This window comes from Pyxicephalus adspersus, chromosome 6, assembly GCF_032062135.1.
Source record: "Pyxicephalus adspersus chromosome 6, UCB_Pads_2.0, whole genome shotgun sequence".
Taxonomy (NCBI): domain Eukaryota; kingdom Metazoa; phylum Chordata; class Amphibia; order Anura; family Pyxicephalidae; genus Pyxicephalus; species Pyxicephalus adspersus.
In genome coordinates, this window is record NC_092863.1 from 31,629,761 (window position 1) to 31,654,295 (window position 24,535).

The 24,535-nt window shown below is 39.1% G+C and overlaps 2 protein-coding genes across 2 annotated transcripts in view; one reads left to right on the forward strand and one right to left on the reverse strand.

The window, feature by feature from the left end:
* Positions 1-858, forward strand: LOC140332653 (proteasome subunit beta type-11-like). The gene has a single exon (XM_072413845.1). The coding sequence runs from the start codon at positions 28-30 to the stop codon at positions 856-858; it is 831 nt and encodes a 276-aa protein (XP_072269946.1). The 5' UTR covers positions 1-27.
* An 11,436-nt stretch (positions 859-12,294) lies between these two features.
* The window catches only part of CDH24 (cadherin 24), a 62,683-nt gene continuing 50,442 nt past the window's right edge, over positions 12,295-24,535 (reverse strand). Inside the window, exons 9-14 of the mRNA XM_072415122.1 lie at positions 22,793-23,046; positions 17,701-17,837; positions 16,941-17,062; positions 14,305-14,413; positions 13,945-14,193; positions 12,295-13,148 (exon numbers count right to left, since the gene is read on the reverse strand). Coding sequence (XP_072271223.1) covers positions 12,631-13,148; positions 13,945-14,193; positions 14,305-14,413; positions 16,941-17,062; positions 17,701-17,837; positions 22,793-23,046 — 1,389 coding nt within the window. The 3' untranslated portion in view covers positions 12,295-12,630. The remainder of the gene's footprint in view (positions 13,149-13,944; positions 14,194-14,304; positions 14,414-16,940; positions 17,063-17,700; positions 17,838-22,792; positions 23,047-24,535) is intronic.

Sequence of the window (24,535 nt, forward strand, 5' to 3'; positions counted from 1 at the left end):
ATAACAGTCAGACCTTGAAAACGGAAAATGGCACTACTGAGTGTCTGTGGCTGGGATAGAGAATCTAGAGTTCAACCAGGAGGAAGTAATCTTCACGTATTTCCAAGTTTAATTGTAAATCCTCAATTTCCTCAACCAAGCAACAAGCTTTGTTCTTCTCACCATCGCAGCTCTGGTCCCCCACCACCAGCACATGGCACTACCACCCTCGCCTTTCTATATGCAGATGGTATTGCTGTTGCAACAGACTCACGCTCCTCTGCTGGAAAACTTGTCTGCAGCCCTGACAGCCGCAAAGCATTTTTTGTCCACAAACATTTACTGGCCACAACTTCTGGGAGTTCTGCCGATTGCCATTTCTTCAGAAGAGCTTTGGCCAGAGAGTGCAGGCTTTACCAGGTGCGGCATGGGTACATGCCAAGTGTACGAGGAGCAGCAAAAATGTTGAGCATCTTGATGATGCCATTTCGTGGAACAGATGTCTGTGCTGCTGTTACACTATGTGGATGGGACAGGAATGGCCCTTGCATCTGTTATGTATACAATGATGGAACCCGTCTCAGCTCAGAAATCATCTCAGTTGGATCAGGCTCTCCATATGCATACAGCATTATAGATCAGGGCTACAAACCTGGGATGAAGGAAGAGGAGGCCCGCCAACTAGCTAGAAGAGCAGTGTGCCATGCAGGCCTCAGTGATGCCTATTCAGGTGGATTAGTGGATGTCTACTGGGTGAAAGAAGGCGGGTGTGAAAAGGATCCTAGAGAAGACTTAGTACAACTTTATGAGAGTATGGTAGAAGAAGAAAAGAGAATGATGAAGGACAAATCCCTGCAGCTGTCCTCTCCTAAATCCTGAGTAAAATACAATAAACCTTGTTAGCCTTTAATGTGATTAAACAAATATAAAAGCAATTACGATGACCATGTTGTTAGATGTACTTTTAACATTTCTCTTTGCAGATTTTACCCCACTCATCAAATAACCTGAAAATGATATGCTGCATTCATATGTATTGATAAAGTCATAGCCTATTAGCAATGTCAGTTTTATATTTCCAATTTAAACATAGGTGGGTTAGGCAAACAAGAAGAATATTTTTAGCCACTCTTTTTAAAACCAGGTAAGGTAATACATGTAAGTGTAAATACAAGTTAAGTAAAGTTTATTAGAAATAAAAAAAAATGTCCTTTCCTAAAGAAAATGCTACTTTTATGATATTTCAGTGCCAATGATATTAGTAGAAGACCTGGCATGTGATTGTGTAATCACTGTTGAAGGGAAAGTTCAGAGTTTGGACAGACTGAGACTTTCTGTCCTGGGAGGCCAAGTACCCAAATGCCTTGTCTTTCACATGATTGGCACCAGAAGGTGAATACAGGGTTTTTTTTTCTTCTAAAAAGGTAAGATTTTCAGTCTAATATTTTTTTTTAGCCATGCCAATGTGACTGTTACCAGAATACCAGTTAAAGTGAAGTTGGGATTCTAGAATTTGTTTTTCAGCACAGTATACGTCCTATTTGGATGTAATGTATATTAAAGATATTTAGTAACCTTGCAACAAATGTATCTAATAGCTGCATGCTTTGTATTTTTGACACTTTTGTATTTTTTTTTTAAAAGTACAGCTGGATTTTATATACCTTTTAAGTAATTTAAACTAGGAAACTGATCATTTGCAACTAAACCTTAACACTTAATTGTGCCAGAATTATGCATTTTACACTGTCAGGTTTTTGACCAAATCATCAATACTAAAGCTAATATTATTCTGTGTCACAAAAATTAATCAAACGTCTAAACCTGCGCATCACAGTATTGAAGCCTAAATACACCAAAATGGTTTTAGCAGATAGAGTGCTGACCAGCAATGATGTTTGCAGATTGGTTGGTATAATAATTGCAGAGCACAAGCCTTGCCAAAGTTTTCTCATGGGTTAGACTCCCTTCTCTCTTGTCAGTTCTAAAAGGATACGTGAGTGAAAAAAAGTTTTTTATTACTACTTTTGTTTACAAGATGTTTCAAATGTAAATAATGAAATATTTGTAAGGACATTTAAACTGCACCCTTTACTTTTTAACTATGTTCCATTGGTTATTATTATTTGTCTGGCTTCGGTGTTTTTTACTAAATGAAGGCTACACTATTTATGAGTTTTTAATCAAGTTATGATATAAGATTACCCTGTTTTTGACAGTTGTTTCAATGTAATACACATGAGTTAGTTATCAATAAGGGATGAACATTCCACCAATGCCAAGGTCAGATGTTGAAATATTGCATAAAAGGCAATGAAATGAACACCTATCTCCATCCATCAAAAAAAAAAAACCCTTCCTCTGAAATATGAACACACAGAAATTACTACAGCAAATAAACACCTTGTCTGTGCTTCCTCAGCTTACTTTACCTGAGTAAATACTATGGCTTTATTTTTGATGCCACATAGGTCAATGCAGTAGTAAGTGGTATGCAGTACTAAGGGGAAAAGAACAATGACCTTGTATAGTAGTACTGCACCTCTTGATTAAAACATTTCAAAGTACAAATATGCAACAGATCTAGGAACCCAGATCTTAAGTTGCCTAAATGTTAGTGCAATATATAACCATTATAGGATGCCAGTCTCCACTTCATAGGTACATAGGTTCTCTCTTTAATCATGTCAGCTGAAATACCATCTTGGTGGTGATGATGTGTCCATCAGTCTAACAATTACATTTTAAAATATATTGAAATGTATAAGACCAGTGTGCTTATCTATGAATGTTTCTGCTCATTTTAGTGGCTCCAAGACCTTAGCTAAATCTACCACTGGGACATGTTTCTGTCATTTTTTTCCACTCTGGTTGTGTTGTTGCTAGGGTTGGACTTTCCTTTTTGCCATTGTATTTTAAAATGTTCCTACTTAACATTTATTTTCAGAGATATAAAGATTTTGTAGTAGTCTTTGAAACAATTGAGGGTACGTACAGAAGATGGGCATTTTTTTCCTAAATGACGTACAGGAATTTTTTTCCCTTCTTTACCAATGTAATCTTTTTGACTTGGAACTATCATATTATTTTTCACCCTCTATATTTATCCTGGTGATCATTGATATAGGTCTAAAATTTTGTTAGCTGCCATTGACAAGACATTTTTAGGGGGAGACTCTAGTGCCGGGGATTACACAGTGAGCTGATCAATGAATGCAGCCAGCGCTGCATTCATAGATCAGCGCAGCCCGCAATCTTTTTTTTTTTTTTTTTTTATTTAAGTTTTTTTAAATTCGTGATCGATCGGTGAATTGTTAGCTGCCATTGACAAGACATTTTTAGGGGGAGAGTCTAGTGCCGGGGATTGCACACTGAGCTGATCAATGAATGCAGCCAGCGCTGCATTCATAGATCAGCGCAGCCCGCAATCTTTTTTTTTTTTTTTTTAAATTTAAGTTTTTTTAAATTCGTGATCGATCGGTGAATTTACACCGGCCATTCTGGCCACGAGATCCAGTTTTAAAAGCTCGCTCTCTCATCACTAATTACTGACACAGGATGTAAAGAGAAATCTCTCTGCCGTAATATAGATATGGAAAAAAAATTTTTTTTGGTTTTCAGTTTATTCCCATAATTGCTGTGTAATGTGTAAACATAGCAGGTTATCCTTACCTCTCATCGTTCTTCTTCTGGCAATGCTGTGATCTATACCATCTACGTTCAGATATTATCCACTATTTTCATCTATTTCCTGGACTGGAATGGTTCCCCAGAGTTGATACAATCATGTATCATCCCCGTACTTGTGCTTGTATGTGCAATAGTCTGACACAGATCAGCACCCTGCATTTTACAGGGCCCATACATCTATCCCATTGCACTATCCCTTTATATACAATGAGGTTCTTGTACAAAATATCAAATACCACAATAGTACTTTGACAGTCATGGAAGCTTTTCAGGAAACATTTCTTTATTCCTCCAGTCAAAGCTGCAGCACGTGTTCTTCTTTGAAGAATGAGTGTTATGGCTTATTCATTCAAGACAGTCTGGACTGACTTTGTGAAGATCATATCAGACACATTTATTTGATTTCTTTGACTGTAACTAAAATGACATTGCACTGGGGAGCGCAGACAACTGGATTTGCAAAGGAAAGGTGTAGAATTGAAATCAATTATGCCTCAGCGAATGCTGTATTGTTAAGACCGACGATCCTTCTGAAATATTATCGAGATAGAAGCAATAGCCCATGCACAGTCAGTTAAAAGGTTGTGTTCCAAAGACAAAGGGTGGGGAACATTGAAAATACAAATTAGATATCTTGGAAATGGTGGAGACAGTTTCTTATGTAACAGTCCTTGAATATTACAATAAATGAAAACTATATTTCACAAATACTAGAACCTAAAAATTAAGTGCCTCACTATATTCTATCTAATCAAAATTAATATGTAACACAATATAATAATGTCCAAAATATCACAGTGTAATTGATATGCTTGTAATGAAATTAATTAATTGTATACATTAGAGCCATATTTGATATCTGTGCCAAACACATCATTCAGGGAAGGATGCTTGTAATGTAAGACAGCTCCTAGCAGCTAGATGTGGGCGAATGGTTTAGCACTGTATAGTGGTACTGAGCACAGGTTGTGGGAGGTAGCTGAACAGGGATTGTCTTTCGGCACTGGCAGGAGGCATGGGAGTGATAGAAGCAGAATTACCGTGTCTTATCTGTACCATGTCAGCTTCCCCACTGCCTCACCACAACCTTCTCAGTCACACACCCCACTTTTACCACCACAGCCTTGTAGCCACTATAAAAGCCCCTCCTGCTTCTAGCACCACAGTGCCATCCACTTTCCGCTTTCCATCATCATTTTACCAGGCCAGTCTGCCTTCTTTTTACACTACCACCCTACCAGCTTCCCTGCCATTCTTGCAACTGTTGTATCATGCCCCTCATCACAGTCTTCACAACACCCCCACACTCCATTCCTTCTCTTACAACTCTCTTACAACTACTGTGCCAACTATACCTCCTCACTTGCCCCCCCTCCGGCCTTTATCACCTTCACTGCACCTCTACCCGCAATTCCCTCACTGCCACCACAAATCCCTTGTAATCTCACAATAATAGCATCTTTCTGGTTGTTTTCACCTCGACCATAGCAGACTTGGCATTAACATTTTCACCATCACAAAGTCAACTCCCACCACCATTGCCAGACCCCATGTCTCTTCCATAAGTACCACCACACTATTTCATTCCCCTATCCTTCCAATTGTTACATTAGCATCCCCTCCACCCATTCTTCCTTCCACAGTACAAGCTCACCCACATCCCGCCATCTGAATATCACACCAGATACAAAAATAAACACTTGTTAGTAGACTAGTATCTGGCTGTCGATCCAGTGCTGTAAGCCACTGCTGTGCAATGCACCCTGTTTACTCCCTCCTACGGTGTCGCTTGCAGAAGCAGAGCAGTTCAAACAATTAGCCGTCTGTCCTCTGCTATGCACCTTGCAACATCCCCTGCTCTGAAAATATGTACAGCTGAAAGGGATTTTAGCGTTTGTGAAGCAGCCCATGGGTGTTTTTTTCCTGGCTTGATCTTGCTGTCATTGGCTACAAGATTATTAAAGCTTTTAAGCTTCTCTTTAGCATTTTGCTTGTCTGATCTGCTGGTGGGTGGATCAGCTTTTGCTTGTGACCCCAAATCTGCTTAACATAACCCCTGGATACCTTGTTTGGCAGACTGATACCCATGTATGACCCTTGATTTTGTTTCTGGACTTGCCTCTACTTGATCCTCCTGTACTGCATATCCGTGGAACACCTGGAAACTGACCATGGACTGTCTGACTTCCATTTTGTTCCCTGTCCTGTTTTGTGGGTTCCTGGTCCTGTCAGTCCTCCCCAGACCCAATCCTTTGTGCACTGAAGTCCTGGGGCAACTATGTGCTGGGACTGAGCAACTAGCCTCCTAGCTGAGCAGGGGCCTAATATAGGTGAAGAGTGTGGGTTAAGATTAGAGGATTGGCACCTGCTGAGTACTGGTGCTGGACCAGGGTCTTACACAGACCTGATACCCATGCCAGTCATTCCCTTCCTTTATCTTATCACCTCTCACTAAACTAACCTCCCCCATAATTTTTACTAAACATTATATCAAGCAATGGAACTAACTGACTATTAATATCAACCAACACCTTTACTGAAGTTGTTTAGCTGGGATACAGGAGCACCATGGTAGTCCTACAGAAGTTTGCTGTCCCCTTTGCTGCCCTTTATCCAATCCTAACAAACTCCTGTTCTATGCTACCCTCAAATCATCTTTGTCCTCTTCGGTCTACACTGGAAGTCCAAGGTGTTCTCTGGCTGTCAAAGTTGGCTGGCCAATCCCCAGTATATTAGCCCCTAGGAACCCAAACTGTTCTAAGAGCATGTGAATGGTGGCCATATTGGGGAGGAGCACAATTACAACCCCTTTGCAATGAGGGCAGACTACAGTCTGTTCTCTCTATGTACAATTTCCGCACATTTTTACTGATTAGCTCATGGATCTATACCAAGTAGAAAAATAGGGCATGGAGGCACCATTGCTGTGTGCACAAAAAAAGTGAAAGGCCTGTTATTTTGTGTGTTAGGACTAAATTACACTTTTGGAATTATATTTATCCACACCGACACAATGCCTTGCAATTCATTTTGACACACCTGTGTTGTAGTGTTCCACAAACTATGTCAATGCATAGTAGTGCATTGCCATGTGTTGAGTGTTGGGTTAGCACAATTTGTTTTTATTTCAGTTATGTCTCACCAACAATAATGCTTTACCAGTATATACTGGTATATGTATACCAAATATGAGGTCATCCTAAAGCAAGGGTGCAAACTCTGGCCCGAGGGTCAAATTTGGTCCCCCAAAAGAATTTTTTTGGCCCCCAAAGAAATTCTAAATATGAGCTGCAGCTTGTCCACTGCTGCATTGAAATAGTGCCGCTACCACAATTCCCAGCATCACTCGTGTCTATGGAGCAGCAGCCTTACTGCCTATGCGTGGCCCCGCAATTGACTGTTTTATTGAAGGACCGAATTGTAGTAGCGGTGCTATTTCAGTAAAGAGGGAGTTCCAGCCACTCATAACATTAAGCCCCGCATTGGACTGTTTTATTGATGCAGGGAATTGTAGTAGCAGCGCTATTTTTCTATTATAGGCTTGTTGCGGATTGAATGTTAAGCAAAACCTCTTTGTTTCCATATGAAAAGGTTTTATATCTAATGAGAAGGAAAAACGTCCTCAGTTTTTTCAATAAACTTTAAGTTTGGCCCGCGACTGTCTAAGTTTTTAATTTTGGCCCTCTGTATAAGGAAAGCAGCACATCCTTTAACTGGCATCCTTATAAGGTAAAATGCTGGTTTAAGGATGATCATTGGTCACGTAATGGTCAAACACTGGCCATTGTCCTAGTTCCTGGGTAGTTAAAAAAACTAGTGCCAAACCTAATTAACTAGCCTTGACCAGAACTAACTGTATGCAGCATGTTTTTTGATCATCTGCCAAGTTATTGATTTCCGGCAGACTCCTTGGGTGAATTCAGCTTTCTTCTGAAGCTAAGTATCTTTTGTTATAACTTAATTATTGGTATTGCATTGTTTTATCTATCTGTCTTAATATTAAATAGTATAGTCTTTCAAGTCTTTGTGTTATCTCTATTTGTACACTTCAAATTCAACCCATCAATATTTGCATAAACTGTCACAAATTATATCCGTGACATAACACTTAGTACCAAAAGTCAGGTTTGATGTGTGCAAACTTGAGATATTGATGATAAGATTGATAGTGGAAGAATTGTAATTGTGTTTGTGCTGATTTATTGTTTTGGGTTTTGTATTGTAAGTCACTGTGCAATCAGAATAAAATGCATAAGTTGTTTAGCTGTGGTAAAAGAAGGTTTCAAGATGATCAGAGTGCGAGTCCACTCCCAAGTTGGGTGTCCACATCTGGACAGTGGAACCCAATTGCACGCGAGTGTAATAAATATGTTGCACCGATCCGATTGGCAGTTCCTTTAGTGAGGGAATTAGATCTGTCTCGGTATGACATAAAGGAGCCGAAGGCCGCTGCACAGGTGGGATGGCTGTGTTTTCAGGCGCTCAAAGCTGAGACAGAGAAAAGAGAGATATTTCGGAATCTGAACTGCAGGTTGTCACAGAGCAATTATCTGTATTGAGAATGTGTTTGCGTGATACTGATAGCAGAGAGAGGAAGTTGTTTCACAGTTTTCAAAGTATGTAGTTAATGCTGTGAAGAGAAAACAGTGTCGTAAGAAACGGCCTCTTACAAGAGAAGGGACTAACCTGCTTGTTAGAGCATTGAGATGTCAGATGAAGAGATTAAGATTGAAGAGAGAAGAGATTGAAGAGAGATTGGGTGGAATGACTGGAACTAGAGGAGATACAGACATGAGACCACCAAAGGGACTGTCTGCAGAAGAGAATATGACAGAGGACACTCGTTCATATACTGCAGGGGAGCTGACTGAGCTAGGACAGAAATAAGACCGATACCAGGAGAAAGAATTTTGACTTGGTTATTGCGAATTTGGGATCAGGGTGGAGACGGTGTGATGCTGACTAATACTGAAGCAATTGGACTGGGAAGTGTATCCTTGGACCTGAGTCCGTCTTCAAATGCACAGGGCACGCAATACTGATCGCCCTTTCAGTTTGTTGCATTTGATTGGAGACTCTGTGGCCCAAGTATATGAGACTCCAACAGAAGTGATGGATGTATCTTTTTGGCAGACATTGGGCTAGGGGATTCAGAGAGTAGGAGATGCTGGGTGTATTACAGGATTGGTTAGGGATACCCTTCCGATTGATGGAAGTTATGGGGTATCTACGACCTGGGTGGGGCCAGAGATGTCCCGATTTACTCCTTTGATGAGACAGAAAATCCTTAAGACAGCCCCACAACATTTTCGCACTGCATTGTTCACAGTATAAAGTGCTGTAGATGGGAGGCAGGAGAATGTGCATGAAGCAGCTACAATAATGGGTCAGTTAGAGGAGATTGAAAAAGAACCAGGACCAGGACATAAGCAAAGACCAATACAGAAAACAGAGATTTCACAAAGAGGTTTAAAATGACAATTAAACAGTTGTTTCTTTAGCTGCTTAACAGTGGTGTTTCTTCAGCAGAAATTGATAGGATTCCTACTATTGATCTGTTCAAGCTCTGGAAACAACCTAAGAAAAAAGGAAAGTTACAGCCAGCCAGACTGAAGAAGGTGTCAACTAGTGATGCAGAGGAAAAAAACGCTCCCTCTACTACTCCTTAGAAAAGAGATAACCCAAAGGGGGAGGGAAGAGCAGCCCTGGATGATAATGTTACCACACATGCATCCACCAGGGGAGAAAATGGGTGGGGGTTACCACAGCCCATTTATGACTGACTAGAGGATAAATCCCCTGCTCCACTGATCAGAATTTGTACAATGAAACCAGGGGATAGACGCCCATATGTATCAGTAGCAATTTATTGGCAAGGGCAAGTACAGCCACAAAGAGTTACAGCACTCTTGGACACTGGCGCTGAAGTTTCTTTGTTTCACAGCAATCGTAGACCCAAAGGGACAGACACTACATGGGTAGCAGTAAAAGGTTTGGGAGGCCAGACTACATGGGCTGCTAAGGTTCACTGCAGACTACAGATTTTCAGGAGGTCAAGAAGGGACACTAGGCCAGAAGAAACAAGGTGTCCAAGTTTTTTCCATCCGTGACTCCAAGTGAGCAGCTTTAGTGTTCTGCTCATCCACGGTGTAGTCTCTGTATGTGTGCGTGTTCTTGGCATCGATGATATCACGGGAACGCTTGATAATACGACAATTCAATTAGGCCAGATCCAACAATAAATAACTAGGGGGGCATTAGGCCGGACTGGAATACTGGCTATGCCGGAGTTTGCCTACCTCTGATTTAAAGCAATATCGTGTTCCAGGGGGACTTAAGGAAATTACAGAGACTATCCAGTCCCTAATGGAAACAGGTGTGTTCAGACCAGCTGTGAGCCCTTTTAATCTGCCTGTCTTTCCAGTAAGGAAACCTGATGGATCTTACAGAATGACAATTGACTATCAAGGGTACATAAAGTGGCCCCTCCATTGGCTGCTGCTGTTCCTGATATGGTTACGCTTGTAGAAACAATTGCTCAGACAGCAGGAGATTGGCATGCAGTATTTGATTTAGCAAATGCTTTCTTTTCAATACCAATTGGTAAAAAGTCCCAGGATAAGTTTGCATTTACCTGGGATGGAAGACAATACTCTCCAACTGTGCTGCCACATGGATATCTGCATAGCCCCACAACCTGGCATGGACTGATTGCTAGAGTTTTGGAAAAGATTCCATCAATTTCCTGCCGGTTGTATCATTATATTGATGATGATATAATATCTGGAACAACTCAAGATGAAGTCCAAAAGGATTTACAAATTGTAATGGACTATATGAAAGAGGTTGGGCTATTAATCCCTCTAAAGTACAAGGCTTAGCCCAGTCTGTGAAATTTCTGGGGATGATTTGGACTGGCTCTCAAAAGACCATTCCTTGCTAATCTGAAAACCCCTACAACCATCAAAGAAGCTCAAAGTGTACTAGTAGTGATGGGATTTTGGAGAGCTTTGGTACCACACCTGGGACTAATTCTGAGGCCTATCTACAATGTTACCAGAAAAAAAGTCTGTTTTCAGCTGGATTCCAAAGCAAAAGTGTGCCTTTAATTTGGCTAGAGAAACCATACAGAGTCATAATTCCCTGGGGCCACTACAACCAGATCAACCTTTCTTTTTGGATGTTTCCACAACTGAACATGTAATGTCTTGGGGATTATGGCAAAAGGCCCCCTTGCCAGGGGCCAGGAAAATACCAATCGGTTTCTGGTAAAAGCAGTATTCAGCAAGTAAAAGAAGTACAGTCCACTTGAAAAACAACTTTTAGCTGCGTACACTGCATTACAGCACGTGGAATCTGCTACTAAACAACAACCTGTGATAGTACGAACTGATTTACCTATTTCCGGTTGGGTCAGACAGGAAGGACTGGGGGCAAGGACTGCAGTAGCACAAAAGCCAACTCTTCAGAAATGGAAATGGTATATAGTAATTGTTATAGTAAATATATATATATAGGTATTTATATATATGTATTTGTTTTGCTGTTCTATATCTAAGTGTACTGCTTCAACAGTGGAAGTTCTGCCTTTGCATACTGTTGGTGTTTCATTATGATGTTGGTGAGCCAGGGATTGGAGTGTTGGGTTAGCACAATTTTATTTATTATTAATTATGTCTCACCAAGAAAAATGCTTTACCAGTATATACTGGTATATGTATACCCTATATGAGGTCATCCTAAAGGAATGCAGCACATCCTTTAACTGGCATCCTTATAAGCTAAAATACTGGTTTAAGGATGATCATTGGTCAAGTAATGATCAAGCACTGGTCATTGTCCTAGTTCCTGGGTAGTTAAAAACACAGTGCCAAACCTAACTAGTCTTGACCAGAACTATCTGTATGCAGCATGTTTTTTGATCATCCGCCAAGTTATTGTTTTCTGGTGGACTCCTTGGGTGAATTCAGCTTTCTTCTGCAGCCAAGTATCTTTTGTTATAGCTTATTAATTGTTATTGCATTTTTTTTCTATCTGTCTTATTATTCAATAGTATAATCTTTCAAGTCTTTGTGTTATCTTTCTTTGTACACTTAAAATTTAACCTATCAATATTTGCATAAACTGTCACAAATTATATCCGCGATATAATATTGAGTTTTGTTTGTGCACATTTAGGTTTGTGTTGGCTGTTCTAATGCAATGCACAACAATAAGCTTTACCACAAACAGTAACTGCACAAATGTAAGTGTAACTGCATCTTACATATGAGAGCACCTTTCCCATTTATTACCCACCTGTTCCTATTTAAGCAAGTTATTTCCCACTAGATCATCTGGCCACCTGTCAATAATCTTCCACACTTTAGGTAGCTCTGCCAACTAAAAAACAACCCAAGGCACAATAAAAACGTGTCATTTTCTTCTTTTTTTGAGGAACAGGTAACTATTGAACCCAGCACTCTTCATAGAACTAAAGAAGACATAGAACTCTCTAAAGAACAATCTAAAAATAGCCAGCCTTTCCTTTAGCTGAAAAAAAATCAGTTTTTTTGAATGTGGGATGATCGATATGAAGTAGCAGGCATAAAATATATTTGCATATACATTGCACACAATAAAATGCTTCTTTTACAATTTTATTTTGAAAATAAAATGTTTGTTTTCCACATATGGCACACGTCGGACTGTATCTGAATCTCCCGCTGCAAGCGGTGGGAAGACTGGAAGAACTGAATGCAATCTTGTAAACGTCACAATACCCTTAGTGATTCTTTTCAGGTGGCCTCAGAAAGGGAAGGGCTTAACAAAGGTTCCACTTGTCTTTGCAAGTCTGCTTTTCTCTGTGAAGAGGCAGGGGCTTTGTCAAGGATTTTGTATGTCACTCTGTTTTATGGAAAAGAGAAAATGATCATTCTGTATGTCATTCACAAGAAATTCGTTAACAATCACTCAATGGTTTTAATCTTCTGAAATGGAGTTTCTTCGTTTTGCTCCATAGATTTCGGCCAGTGTCCTGAAATGTGGGCCCCATTCCCATATGTCATCCCCAATAGGCTCCTCTTCCCCAGCTCCTCCAGAGCCGCTGGTCAGTGAGCTGAGTGACCCAGCTGAAGATCCTCCTCCCTCAAACCCATATACTTGAATGGAGTCATAGGGGGGAGCCACAGGGTCCCGTTCTGCTTCTCTTAGACGGAGCGCCAGAAATCGCTGTACATCAACAGGGGCTGGCTGTGGTGACCGGGGTGCTGGCTGATGAGGAACCCTTGGAAGAACATCCATTCGAGGAGGATGAAAGAAGCCTCCAGTTAGGCCTGTTTGAGGGGGCTGCAAGGCTGACATGTCAAAAGCTTGAGTGTCTTGTTCTCCCCCACCTTCATCATCATAAGTAATGATGTTTTCTCTGATATCCTCATCCTCACATAGAGACAGAGGGGATGGCTTATGTCTGCGCTGTAAGTAGAATAGGGAAACTAGGGCTGAGATGGAGGAGTATGAGTGGGATAAGAAAAATGTGATAATGCAGTAAAAAAATATTATGATGAGGATTGTGTTCATGTTTGAATATGACATAGATGAAAAGAAAACAGAGTTTTTCCATTAGTATTAAACACTGGCAATAATACTGTGTAAATGTTGTAATGGGCAACTACAATGGCATACACAGGAAAGCTTCTTGCTTGACAGAACATACAAGACATAACTAAGTTCTGTGAAGAAAACACCACCTATATTTTTTCTAATATGAGCAATTGTTTGTTGAGGTGTATATAATCTGAAATTGCTACGGCTGTTAGAAGTCTGTCCTCCCATTTCAGAAGGACGAATCAACAGTACATTTTTATATTTCTTCTACTTCACGCCTACAGTGGATCCCTGTGGAAGAGCACTGCCATCTGTGTCACATAATCTCTCCCCTCTTGCTTTATTTCATATATATATAATAAAGTGCAACAGAGAGAAAAAAAAAATACATCTGCTAGGTAGATTAGACTAAAAATTATATTAGAACTCCAGCTGAAAACCGTTCTATAACCACCTGCTGAAAGGGAATGAAAGAGAAGAATCTTCCCAGGCGAAGACAGCCAAGCAATTTTTAATTTTTAACAAACATCCTTTCTATTTTTTTACAAAAATCATATGGGTTTATATTATGTTTTGAAATGCACATACAGTATTTAAAATGTTTTAGCTAAAAGTAATTTGTGATGTAACTTTTACATATACTTCTCTTTGAGACCTTGTTTTTTTTTCAAGAGATGGTGCTATATTTACCCAAAAGGCTAAATGCACAAGCCAGAATGGCCAGCAGAGCCGGAGTGCTGAGTCCAGCAGCTGACCCCGTGTTCATATGACAGGTTAGGACTGCTCCACCTGTCTCACAGTGACATAAAGAGACAGTCAGGGTGTCAGTACTGCTAAGAGGGGGATCTCCGCTGTCTGTGATTTCTATGGGCACTAAAAAGAAATCCCTCTGAGACCTCCAGAAGCTGCTGTGCTTAACCAGAAGAGATGCACTTCCATCTAGCAAAGGGAGAGATCAAAGAATAAAAAAATGGGTACATGGCAGTTAAAGTTAAAGACTGGAATGCAATGGAAAAAGGATCATTCTTTAGTAGCTGCCGATAAGCACACCTTTGTTGTCTTGTACAGTCAAGTTTCCATCAGATGCAGCAGCGGGACTTTCAATAGAGAAAACACCATTTTCAACATCTGCATCTTTCACTTTAATAGTCTGGATGATCTTCAGTAACAAAGAGACAGATTAACAGTTTAATTAATATGACAACACTATAACATGGATTTGCTATACAAAACATTTACAGTCTATAGATTGCCACTAAGCTTAAAGAATTATTAAAATGTCAAAATATAGATTTCATGAATCATGGAAACAAAAGATACTGTTGTATCATGATAGATTTCTATTCGAATTGTTTTATCTACAATGAATCATGTTGGCAAGGTTGAAACTACCATTGTTCAGCTTTTGAAGATGCTAGTTACTTGGTGGTTTCTAGTTTTATTCTATTTGACCTATCTATCCAGAATATGAATGCATCAGGAAAGTTAAAATACTTTACCACCATTTTGAACACCAATGGAAGTATTCTAATATCTTAATGAAAGTGCATTTAAAAAACAAATCTTTTGGCAACGCAATGAAAAGTATCTCAAACGCAATGAAAAGTATCTCAATCATCTCAAAATGTGTTTTTAGAGCCGTCCGAGACTCTTTTTCCCAGGACTGCTGAACAAAAAAATTACAGAAACTCTGACTTTCTGAAAAGCTGGAGCACTGATAAGTTTCAGATACGCTCCCACACAGAATAAAACTAAACCATGTCTACTGTATTAGAATTAGAATTGCTATGTTATATTGGGGGTAGGGGCTCTTACTTTCACAAAGTTGGTAACTGCATTGAAAATTTGGAGGATTCTGAGGTACACTACAGGCTGATAAGGCAAGTTTATAAGTCTTGGCACCTTTACAGGTGCACTTTAAAATGATTCCCTTGTCACATACATTCCCTGGTCCTACTTTTCTCACTTAATGCATATACATTTTAGACTACAGAAAGCATTTCAATGTTGAGTGTTCTTCGCTTTGTATGGAATATGTAATTGGAAATCTGAAATCAGAAATGCAGAGAACATTGACTTTATTTTTTTAAGTTTTGTCAGTATATAAGTGGGAGACAAAATTCTAGTTCCACATTCCTATGTAATCATAGTTTCTCCTTTTGCATATGTCATTTTAATGTCAATTTCAATTCAATGCACATCAATTCACATATACAAAAAAACGTGTACTCAAAAGGATATATGTGAATTGATGTATATTGAATTGATGAAATTATGTTTTTTTAACAAAAATAATGATTTTATATTACACTTGAAAAATTTTGTATTTAGTTTTTGCGATTGTTACAAAATAAATGTTGAAATTTTTTATACAATGTCATGTATACCTTAAAAATCCCCAAAATACACATATATGCAAAAAAATATGCAAAAGGAGAAACTTTATTTTTTTAAGGTACCTTTAGCTGAAAAAAGACTTCCCCATTTTGGTAATATAAGGCACGACATTTGGTACAAGCATAGGACATACATTACTAAGATGAGGAATTAGGTAGAAAAGCTTCTTTTGTGTACCCTTTAATTTAGTTTCACTTTGTTTGTTACCCAACATTTTTAATGTTCCGGAGTGTCATTGCGCCTGATTTATTAAAGCTTTCTAAGGCTGGAGAGGATACACTTTCATCAGTGAAGCTGGATGATCTAGCAAACCTGGAATGGATCTAGTCCAGGATTCAAAACTTTTGATAGCAAATAGCGAATAACCTTGAAGAGATCCATTCCAGGTTTGCTGGATCACCTAGTTTCACTGATGAAAGTGTATCCTCTCCAGCTTTGGAGAGCTTTGATAAATCAGGCCCATTTTTTTAATTAGGCAACTCTATCAGATGGGTGAGTATTATTAGAGTAATTTAGGATAAGAGGGAAGGTAGACATCAAATAGAGGATGATTGAAGCATACATGGAGATTCAAAATTTAAGGCTACACTGTTGTGTTGCTGAAACGTTTGTGTCACCCCAACATGGTAACATGGCAATTATTGTTCTAATGGCAAATAAGATAAATTTTAAAATAAAATTCAATTTAAAATAAAGGTAACACACTTCCATGTGATATGGTGTGATAATAAATTTAGGTATATATGTAAATGCTGAGCTTTCACCTAAGTCAGGTATGGTGCAAAGAGTTACCATCTGGTATCAACTGAAGTTTTATCAGAAAATGTATTTGGGATTGAATGGACCTTTAATTCACCTTGAAACATCGTTGGAATTTTTAACAAAAGCTTGTTCATTTTCAGTTGTATTTCATCTTTGCAATTAGAGATTAACTTTACCCAGAACATTTTCCTTTAGCTTCAGAAAGAGTATTAAACGCTTAGATCTATGTGAGGGGAAAACCCAACAACGGCTGTCACTAGAATAGGTGTCTCCACTCGAAAAAATCAAGTCTACTCTATGGTGACAACCATAAGAAACAGAAACGCCCCCTTACCAGGAGCATGGGCAGCAATACCTACTTGGCAAAGGCTCTAAATAAAGCCCTAAAGCCTTTTACTTCCATCCTTGGTTTAGAAACCATTTCTTTTGTCTACAGATTGGATGCAGGAAATAAAAAAAATACACTTTGCACATTCAGAAAAATAAAACATTGTATGTGTTTTTTTTAAAACTGAAACTTAATATACCTGCCCAGGTTGTGCATTATCACACACGTGTGGTTTGTACACTTCAGCAAGTGTTGGAGGATTGTCATTGACATCTAACACCTGGATCACAATGCCAACTTGTGACACCTGGGAGGGGCTGTCTGAAACAAAAACACAACACAGAGACACAACAAAGAGACACAACGAAAAAGAAAAAAAAACAACACCAAACACACAACAGAAATATAAAAAACAACACATGATACATAAAAATACACAGCACAACACATACGACACAAAAAGAGAAATGTGTGAGTTTGAAGTAATACACAAAATATTTCTATAAAGCTTGATACTATATTTATTTTGGCTATTGTTGAACATTTTCAAACACATGACAGATTAGCTGGGGATATTTATCAATGAGAACTGCCTGACCTCACTTTGTTCACAGAAGAGCTACCTCAACCTTTCTCCGTGGCTTAAGAGATGTTTCATGTGACACATCTATTAGGAAAGGGATATTCCTTTGTTTTCAGTGCATAAAAATGTATGACCCTAAATAGCTGCAAATACAGTCCCGTAGACCAAACCAGGATAAGATGCCATAAGATTTTTTGTTTGTTTGCCCAATTGGCAGATTAATAAAATCAAGCCCTCAAACTATAAATTGTAAATCTAAATAATAAAATCAGAATATATAAATAAATATTTAAATATATTAATCAAAAATTTGTTGTTACAATAAATCCTCCAGTAGACTGCCTCTTTCCCCCATTTATTAGATAAATGATCTCACCGTTCTCAGTAGCTGTTACAGTGATACTGTGCTCTTTCTTGATCTCTCGGTCCAAGGAAATACTTGTTCTGATGGTCCCATCTTCAGGGTCAATAGAGAATAGAGCCTCAGGGTCAGACAGTGGATCAATAGAGTAACTGAGAAAAAAATAAAGCAAGAAAGAGATATCTATAAATATTTAATAAATAAGTATAACTATAAATAATTATTCAGTATGTGTTGTTATTTTGGATTTTGTTTCCTGATATCAAAGAGGTCAAATTTTCCTGATGCATCAAATGAACCTGTCACAATTGGGCCTCTAAATACACTAAATAGTAAAAATAATGTTCTAAATAGTAATTTTTTTTTCATTATTAAAACTGTGCAGGTTCATTGACTGTTGTTTGCAAATACATTGTACCCTTCCAGGTAATAAAATGCAAAGTGCTTGCTTCTTCAGGGGATGATCTAAATGAGAGCAATACTTACCTTAATCTAATCCCATAATTTTCCACATTAGTTTTGGTTGTAAAATCAATCCTCTAAAGCTGCGCTTCTTAGAAAAGCTGATTTATTATACCAGTAAAACAGGTTCACTTTCAGAAATTAATTTTAGCTTTATAATTTTTACTTAGCATAGTAAAAAAGATACTGATGTAGATGATGACACTTCGACTACCCAGCCATGTGCAAGAAAATTTAAAAAACATGATTCCTATTTGCATATGATTGGGATGATTAAAGTCGGCACAGCTTGACCTCATTCATTAAGCTAATAAAAATGTACTTTGCTAAATAAAAATTCATGTTGTAATGTGGTTATGCACTACTCCAGTGTAAGATCAGTAAGCTAACGGGTCAACTTTTAGGAGTTCTTGTGACCTTGAATTGCTTAAGTAACAGTATTTCTTATATTTTATTCTAATGCAATTACTATAAATGGTCAACAAGTATTTTGCTAAAAGTAGACAGCTGTGGTTTCCTACTTGTCTCTGGGCTCAATGTTCAGCTTCTCTTTTGATTTGAAGAGTTATCAGGTAGACATTATTTGAAATTATTGTTCCCAAACAACACATGTAGCACTACTGAGAAATCTTCCGTCTTAAGATCACTCCATCATGTACCATCCACTTGCCTAATATCTGATTGTTGTTACAATAATTTTCACCATTAAATCTATTTAAAATACACAATAAATGGTTTTGATTGCAGTGGGATTTTTCAGATACAAGGGGTGCTGAGAAGTTCCTGGCTTTGCCCCCTTCCAGATGAAATAGAAAAATAAGTGTGGGGGCATATGATAGCCTAATATCTTAATATGTAACTGTGCATATATCAGGTCTTTGCAATTCTTAAAACTGTTATTTGTTTTACTGAGAACTTGTGCTAGCAGAAGCAAGTTTCACGTTGTTGGAGTTACCGGCCATCATGAAGTTTTTATATCTCCAGGGAAAGTCAGCAAAGGACATTCACACTGAGATGTCACAGACACTGGGGGAGAAGTGTACTTCCTACAGCAATGTCAAAACCTGGATATCTCTGTCACAGATCCCTGCAGGTCCAGGGGATCTGTGCTTCCTTCTAGCTCACCCTCCTTGCAGTCCCCTGCTGCCGGCACCATCCCCGCCTCTGGATCCAACACTCTGCATACTTCCTGCTCCAAGTCAGGTGATTCTCTGTCACCTGCTCTCTTGCCTCAGAGAACTAGGGTATTCCGCAGATACACTCCCTCTGCTGGCAAACATAAGAATAACACCTGAGATTATCTCAGCAACAGCACTCCCTCTGCTGGTGGGATTGATGTCTGCGACTCACTTGATTTACGCCCATCACCTGACATCCCCTTTTTAAGGAAGTGACCTGGCAACAGGAAGTTGGCTCTGCATCTAGGTTCCTGTTGTTTGTTTCTCCTGTTCCAGATTCCTTGTGTACTGACCTTGGCTTGTTTCCTGACAACTCCTGTTTGCTACCTGTCCTGACCTTTTGCTTGTTTTCTGATAACCCTTGTTTGCTGCCCCCCCTGACCTTTGGCTCGTTGACTACTTATTTGGATTTCCCTCTGGCACTACGTTTTGGTTCTTGCTTGTTAGCAGTCACCTGCCTCTGCATGCACAGGGGCCACAACCTAGCAGTTGCCCGCAGAGCAACACCCTTACCTCTAGAGGCTCTGGTGAAGACCGGGCAGCTGCTTAGACTATCCGCCCTGTGCACCTATCTACCCACTGAGCTGGTGACACAGAGTGTCCACTATCCTGCCTTGCAGGTTCCGTGACAATCTCGTTTCAAGACTGGGCATTTCACCGTTGAAAATGAGCCCCGCAGTGGGCGCCCCCAACCTCAACTGACCCGGCAACCTGAGATTCTGTCCATGAGCTGATTATTGAGGGCCTGGTGAATATCCACAAAAAAGATAGCCCAGATACTTCATATCTCACGGGAGTGTGTTGGGTTTGTTATCACCACTATCCTAGACATGCGCAAACTTTTAGCCAAGTGGGTGCCAAAATGTTTGAGCAGTGATCAGAAGAAGGAACGAGTTGAAGCATCTATCCGATTTGTCCCATTTTGAAGCTACACAGGACTTTTTGGCTGTGTTAGTGACCCGACTCCACATCTATGATACTGAAACCAAGGAACATTCAAAGGAATGGCGCCACAGTAGGTCCCCGGGGCCGAAGAAGTTCCGAACCCAGAAATCGACCAAAAAAGTCATGGCGTCCAATTTCTGGGACAAGGGCGGTATTCTGTTGATAGACTACTTACCTCAGGGCTATAGTATCACTAGACAGTATTATGCTAACCTCCTGGACTATCTGAAGGAGACAATTATGACGAAACGCTGTGGAAAGTTGACCAAAAGGATCCTTTTTTTTCAGGACAATGCACCTGCGCACACGTCCAACGTTGTGGCTGCCAAATTCAACACCCTGGGTTTCCAATTGGTCCACTATCCCCCCTACTCACCTGACCTGGCCCCTTCAGACTATTATCTGTTCCCAAATTTGAAGAAACACCTGAAGGGGCAACGTTTTGAGTACATTTCTGATGTCAAATGCTGCTGAGAGCTGGTTTGAGGCCCAACCAAAGGACTTTTATTTGAACTGTCTATAAAAGCTGCAACTACGCTGCACCAAGTGCATCAGTCTCGGGGGAATATGTTGAATAAATGTGTTATTTCATAACTCTGGCTTTCATCTTTCTGGGCAAAGCCAGGAACTTCTCAGCAACCCCTCGTACAAAGCATGTTTAGAAAGACCTTATCACTAGAACATTCATTCCCACAACAACTTCTTATGTGAAATTACCATATTTTATGTATGTTATTTACCTGTTACTAATCTCCCTTGTGTAGACATTTAAAAAGCATGAAACTGCTTCTGGGGGATGCCATCTTCAAAAAGTTTTTTTTAGAGTTCCCTCATCTTAAAATGGCCATGAAACACTGATATATAGTATTTCCCCTTGCTTCCAGGCAGCTGCAAAAAATCTTATATAGGGAGGAGTACAAGAATTGTACCAGCATAGGGAATAGTTATACACTCCCAGGCCAGGACTAGGCTATAACCTAAAAGGGGACCATGCTTTTTTTCTGTGCTTTTACTTGAGTTTTGTAAGTTGTTGCTAGTGTCTCTTTAAAACAACCCTAGTAGAAGGTTTAGTTTATTGGTAGCCTTACCAGGTGCATACACATGCCTTCTTTTGCTTCCCTGATCTTCTGTGATGAACAAAGAGTAATTCTTAATTTTATGGATTTGGCGAGCATGTGACCCACTAAATTTGAATATGAATATGAAAAAGCTAATATCTGGCAAATCGTGACTCCAATGTAGCTGTGGTTGAGCAAAAACTATTTCAGTTAGTGGCCCTTAAAGCAGACCTATCACCACAATCTTTATTTTAGGGTTATCTACCCTTTTATAAAAAAAAAATAAAGATTGTGGTGATAGGTCTGCTTTAAGGGCCACTAAGTGAAATAAAAAATGCCTTTCTTTGAATGCCTTTTTTACCAAAGCCCCTCCCCTTCTGTCTTTACCGCCATGGCAATAAAGACTAAATGGGAGCACAGAGCCTCCTGGTATACATACGTCACATATCCTAGGAGTCTTGGGCTGCTCCTTCTATGCATGGCTGAGATCAGACATGTGCAGAAAGGGCTTTTCAGGGATTGAAAAAAAAGGTGCCTATCTCACACATGTGCATTAAGATTGGCACCCTATTTATTTTTAATTTACAGCAGGATGCATTACCCGATCTTGCACCTTTGCAGTGCGATATCGGATGATGTAGGCAGAAGAAGGAAGAGGATGACACACTTGAGAGAGGAAGACTCCAAGACGCCACGGGACCAAAATGATGACAGCTCTGATGGGATCGAGGCCTGTGCAGTAGTAAGTGTGAGATTTTTTTACTTAAGCAATATTTCCGCTTTAAAATATATGAACATTTTCAAGGAGTTACTTACAAGGAGTTGATTAACTTTGAAGATATTATTTTTCTACATATCCTAAATACAATATTTGATAAATACAGCTTGGTTGCTAAAAAGATGCTGGTCAGAAGTAACATAAAGAAGTTTAATGTTAAAATTCAATATGCGTACAGTATTAGTTAGTCAAAATTCATGGATTGCTAAAATATATCCACAAAGCTTGTGTAAATAAAAACAACTGTATCACTACACTTTGGGCTCTATTTATAAAACAAGGAATTAGACATTGGCCCTGGTTTATTAAAGTTCTCCAAGGCTGGAGAGAATACACTTTCAACAGTGAAGCTGGGCGATCCAGCAAATCTGGAATGGATCCGCTCCAGGATTCAAAACATTGCTAACAAAAGCTTGACTTTTAGGAAATCCATTCCAGGTTTGCTGGATCACCCAGCTTCAATGATGAAAGTGTATTCTCTCCAGCCTTGGAGAACTTTAATAAATTAGGGCCATTGCCTCAAACATTCCCTGGCGAGAATCTTCCAGGTCATTGTGTTTCCATATCAGTAATTGATTCCCTCCAGGTAATGTTTGAGGATATGCCAGATTTCCTGTTTTTTTACATAGAGCCTTTTTTATCTGTGAATGTAATTTAAAATAATATCAGGCATTTATGTTATTTACCTTACAGAACTGCTTTGCAATTCAGGGTCTCTAGCTTCAACTACCCCCACAAGTGTACCAGGGAGCAGATTTTCCTGAACACTTAGAATATACGGATCCTGCGAGAAATATGGTGGCTCATTCACATCTCCAACTGTAACTCTCACTGTTGTGACATCCTTAAAAGGTCCACGGCGAATATATTGAGGATCAATGACAGTGTTCATCACTTCTACACGAAATGTGAAGGACCGGCGAGACTCAAAATCTAAAGGCTAAAGAAATGACAGATGAAGCAGAAAAGAATGTCATTGTCATAGAAAAAGAAGGTGGGATATGCAGGGAGAACCATACAGAAAATATATCTTTATAGTTTTAATAAATGCACAGTCATCCAAGTCTTATCCTTTAGTGTTGTAGTCAAAGGTAAAATTGAACTACCACTATAAGAAATTTTGTGTTTCCAATGCAAAAATATACCGTATATACTTGAGTATAAGTCGTTCCGAGTATAAGCTGAGGTACCTATTTTTACCTTGGAAACTAGGAAAAATTGATTGACTCGAGTATAAGTCAATGTGGGAAATGCTGCAGCTACTGGCAAGTTTCAATATTTAAAATAAATACCAATAAAATTGCATAATACGACCATTACAGTCATAATACGGTAAACAAATACCATAATGAGAATTTAGTGGTTAGGTAGGTACTACTTACCATACCTAACTACTTAATTCTCTTTAACCTCCCTGGTGGTATGATTCTGTCCGGAAAAAGTGGCTGAAAGTGGTACAAAGCGGTACTGCGTTCAGGCACTGTAGCCCCCTTAGCGTTCTAAATCTCTCAGTATTTCCACGCAAAAAGGGTTACATTTTTTTGCATGGAAATTTATTTTACATTGTAGGCCTATAATTCTTAGGCATAACTCACCAAAAGTTGTCTAATATTTATTACTAAACTTTAAATAAAAAAACACCAAAATCTGAAACAAAACACCAAAAAAAAAAAAAGTTATTTGTAATATATAATGTAATAAACATGTAATATACCTGTACAGTAGCATGTAATATATATATATATATATATATAATACAATTATTTATATATAATACAAATTTTTTTTTGTATTGGACTCAATACAGCTTTTTTGTATTGAATCCATTACAAAGTTATTTGAATTTCCCGACGCTCCTCCCGCCCGCACCGACGCATGCATGGATGTCACAGGGAAACCCCGGAGATCGTCTCTGCATTTGGCAACTGAAGACAGAAGAAAGAAGACGTGTCCGGAGGAGCTGCAAGGGGACAATTGCCTTTATATACCTGGAAATAATTGCTGTGATTTCACTTTGTTAACAGTCACAATAAGAGGACAAGAAGCAATTTTATAGGCAACAATGTATATATATATATATATATATATATATATATATATATAATATAATTATTTATATATAATACAAATTTTTTTTTGTATTGGACTCAATACAGCTTTTTTGTATTGAATCCATTACAAAGTTATTTGAATTTCCCGATGCTCCTCCCGCCCGCACCGACGCATGCATGGATGTCACAGGGAAACCCCGGAGATCGTCTCTGCATTTGGCAGCTGAAGACAGAAGAAAGAAGACGTGTCCGGAGGAGCTGCAGGGACGCTGGGGGACGACAACGGAACAAGGTAAGTGGGTTTTTCTTATGTTTTGTGTATTTGTGAATTTGGCGCCAGAATTACGCCGGCGTAACTCTGGCATAATTCCGGCGTAC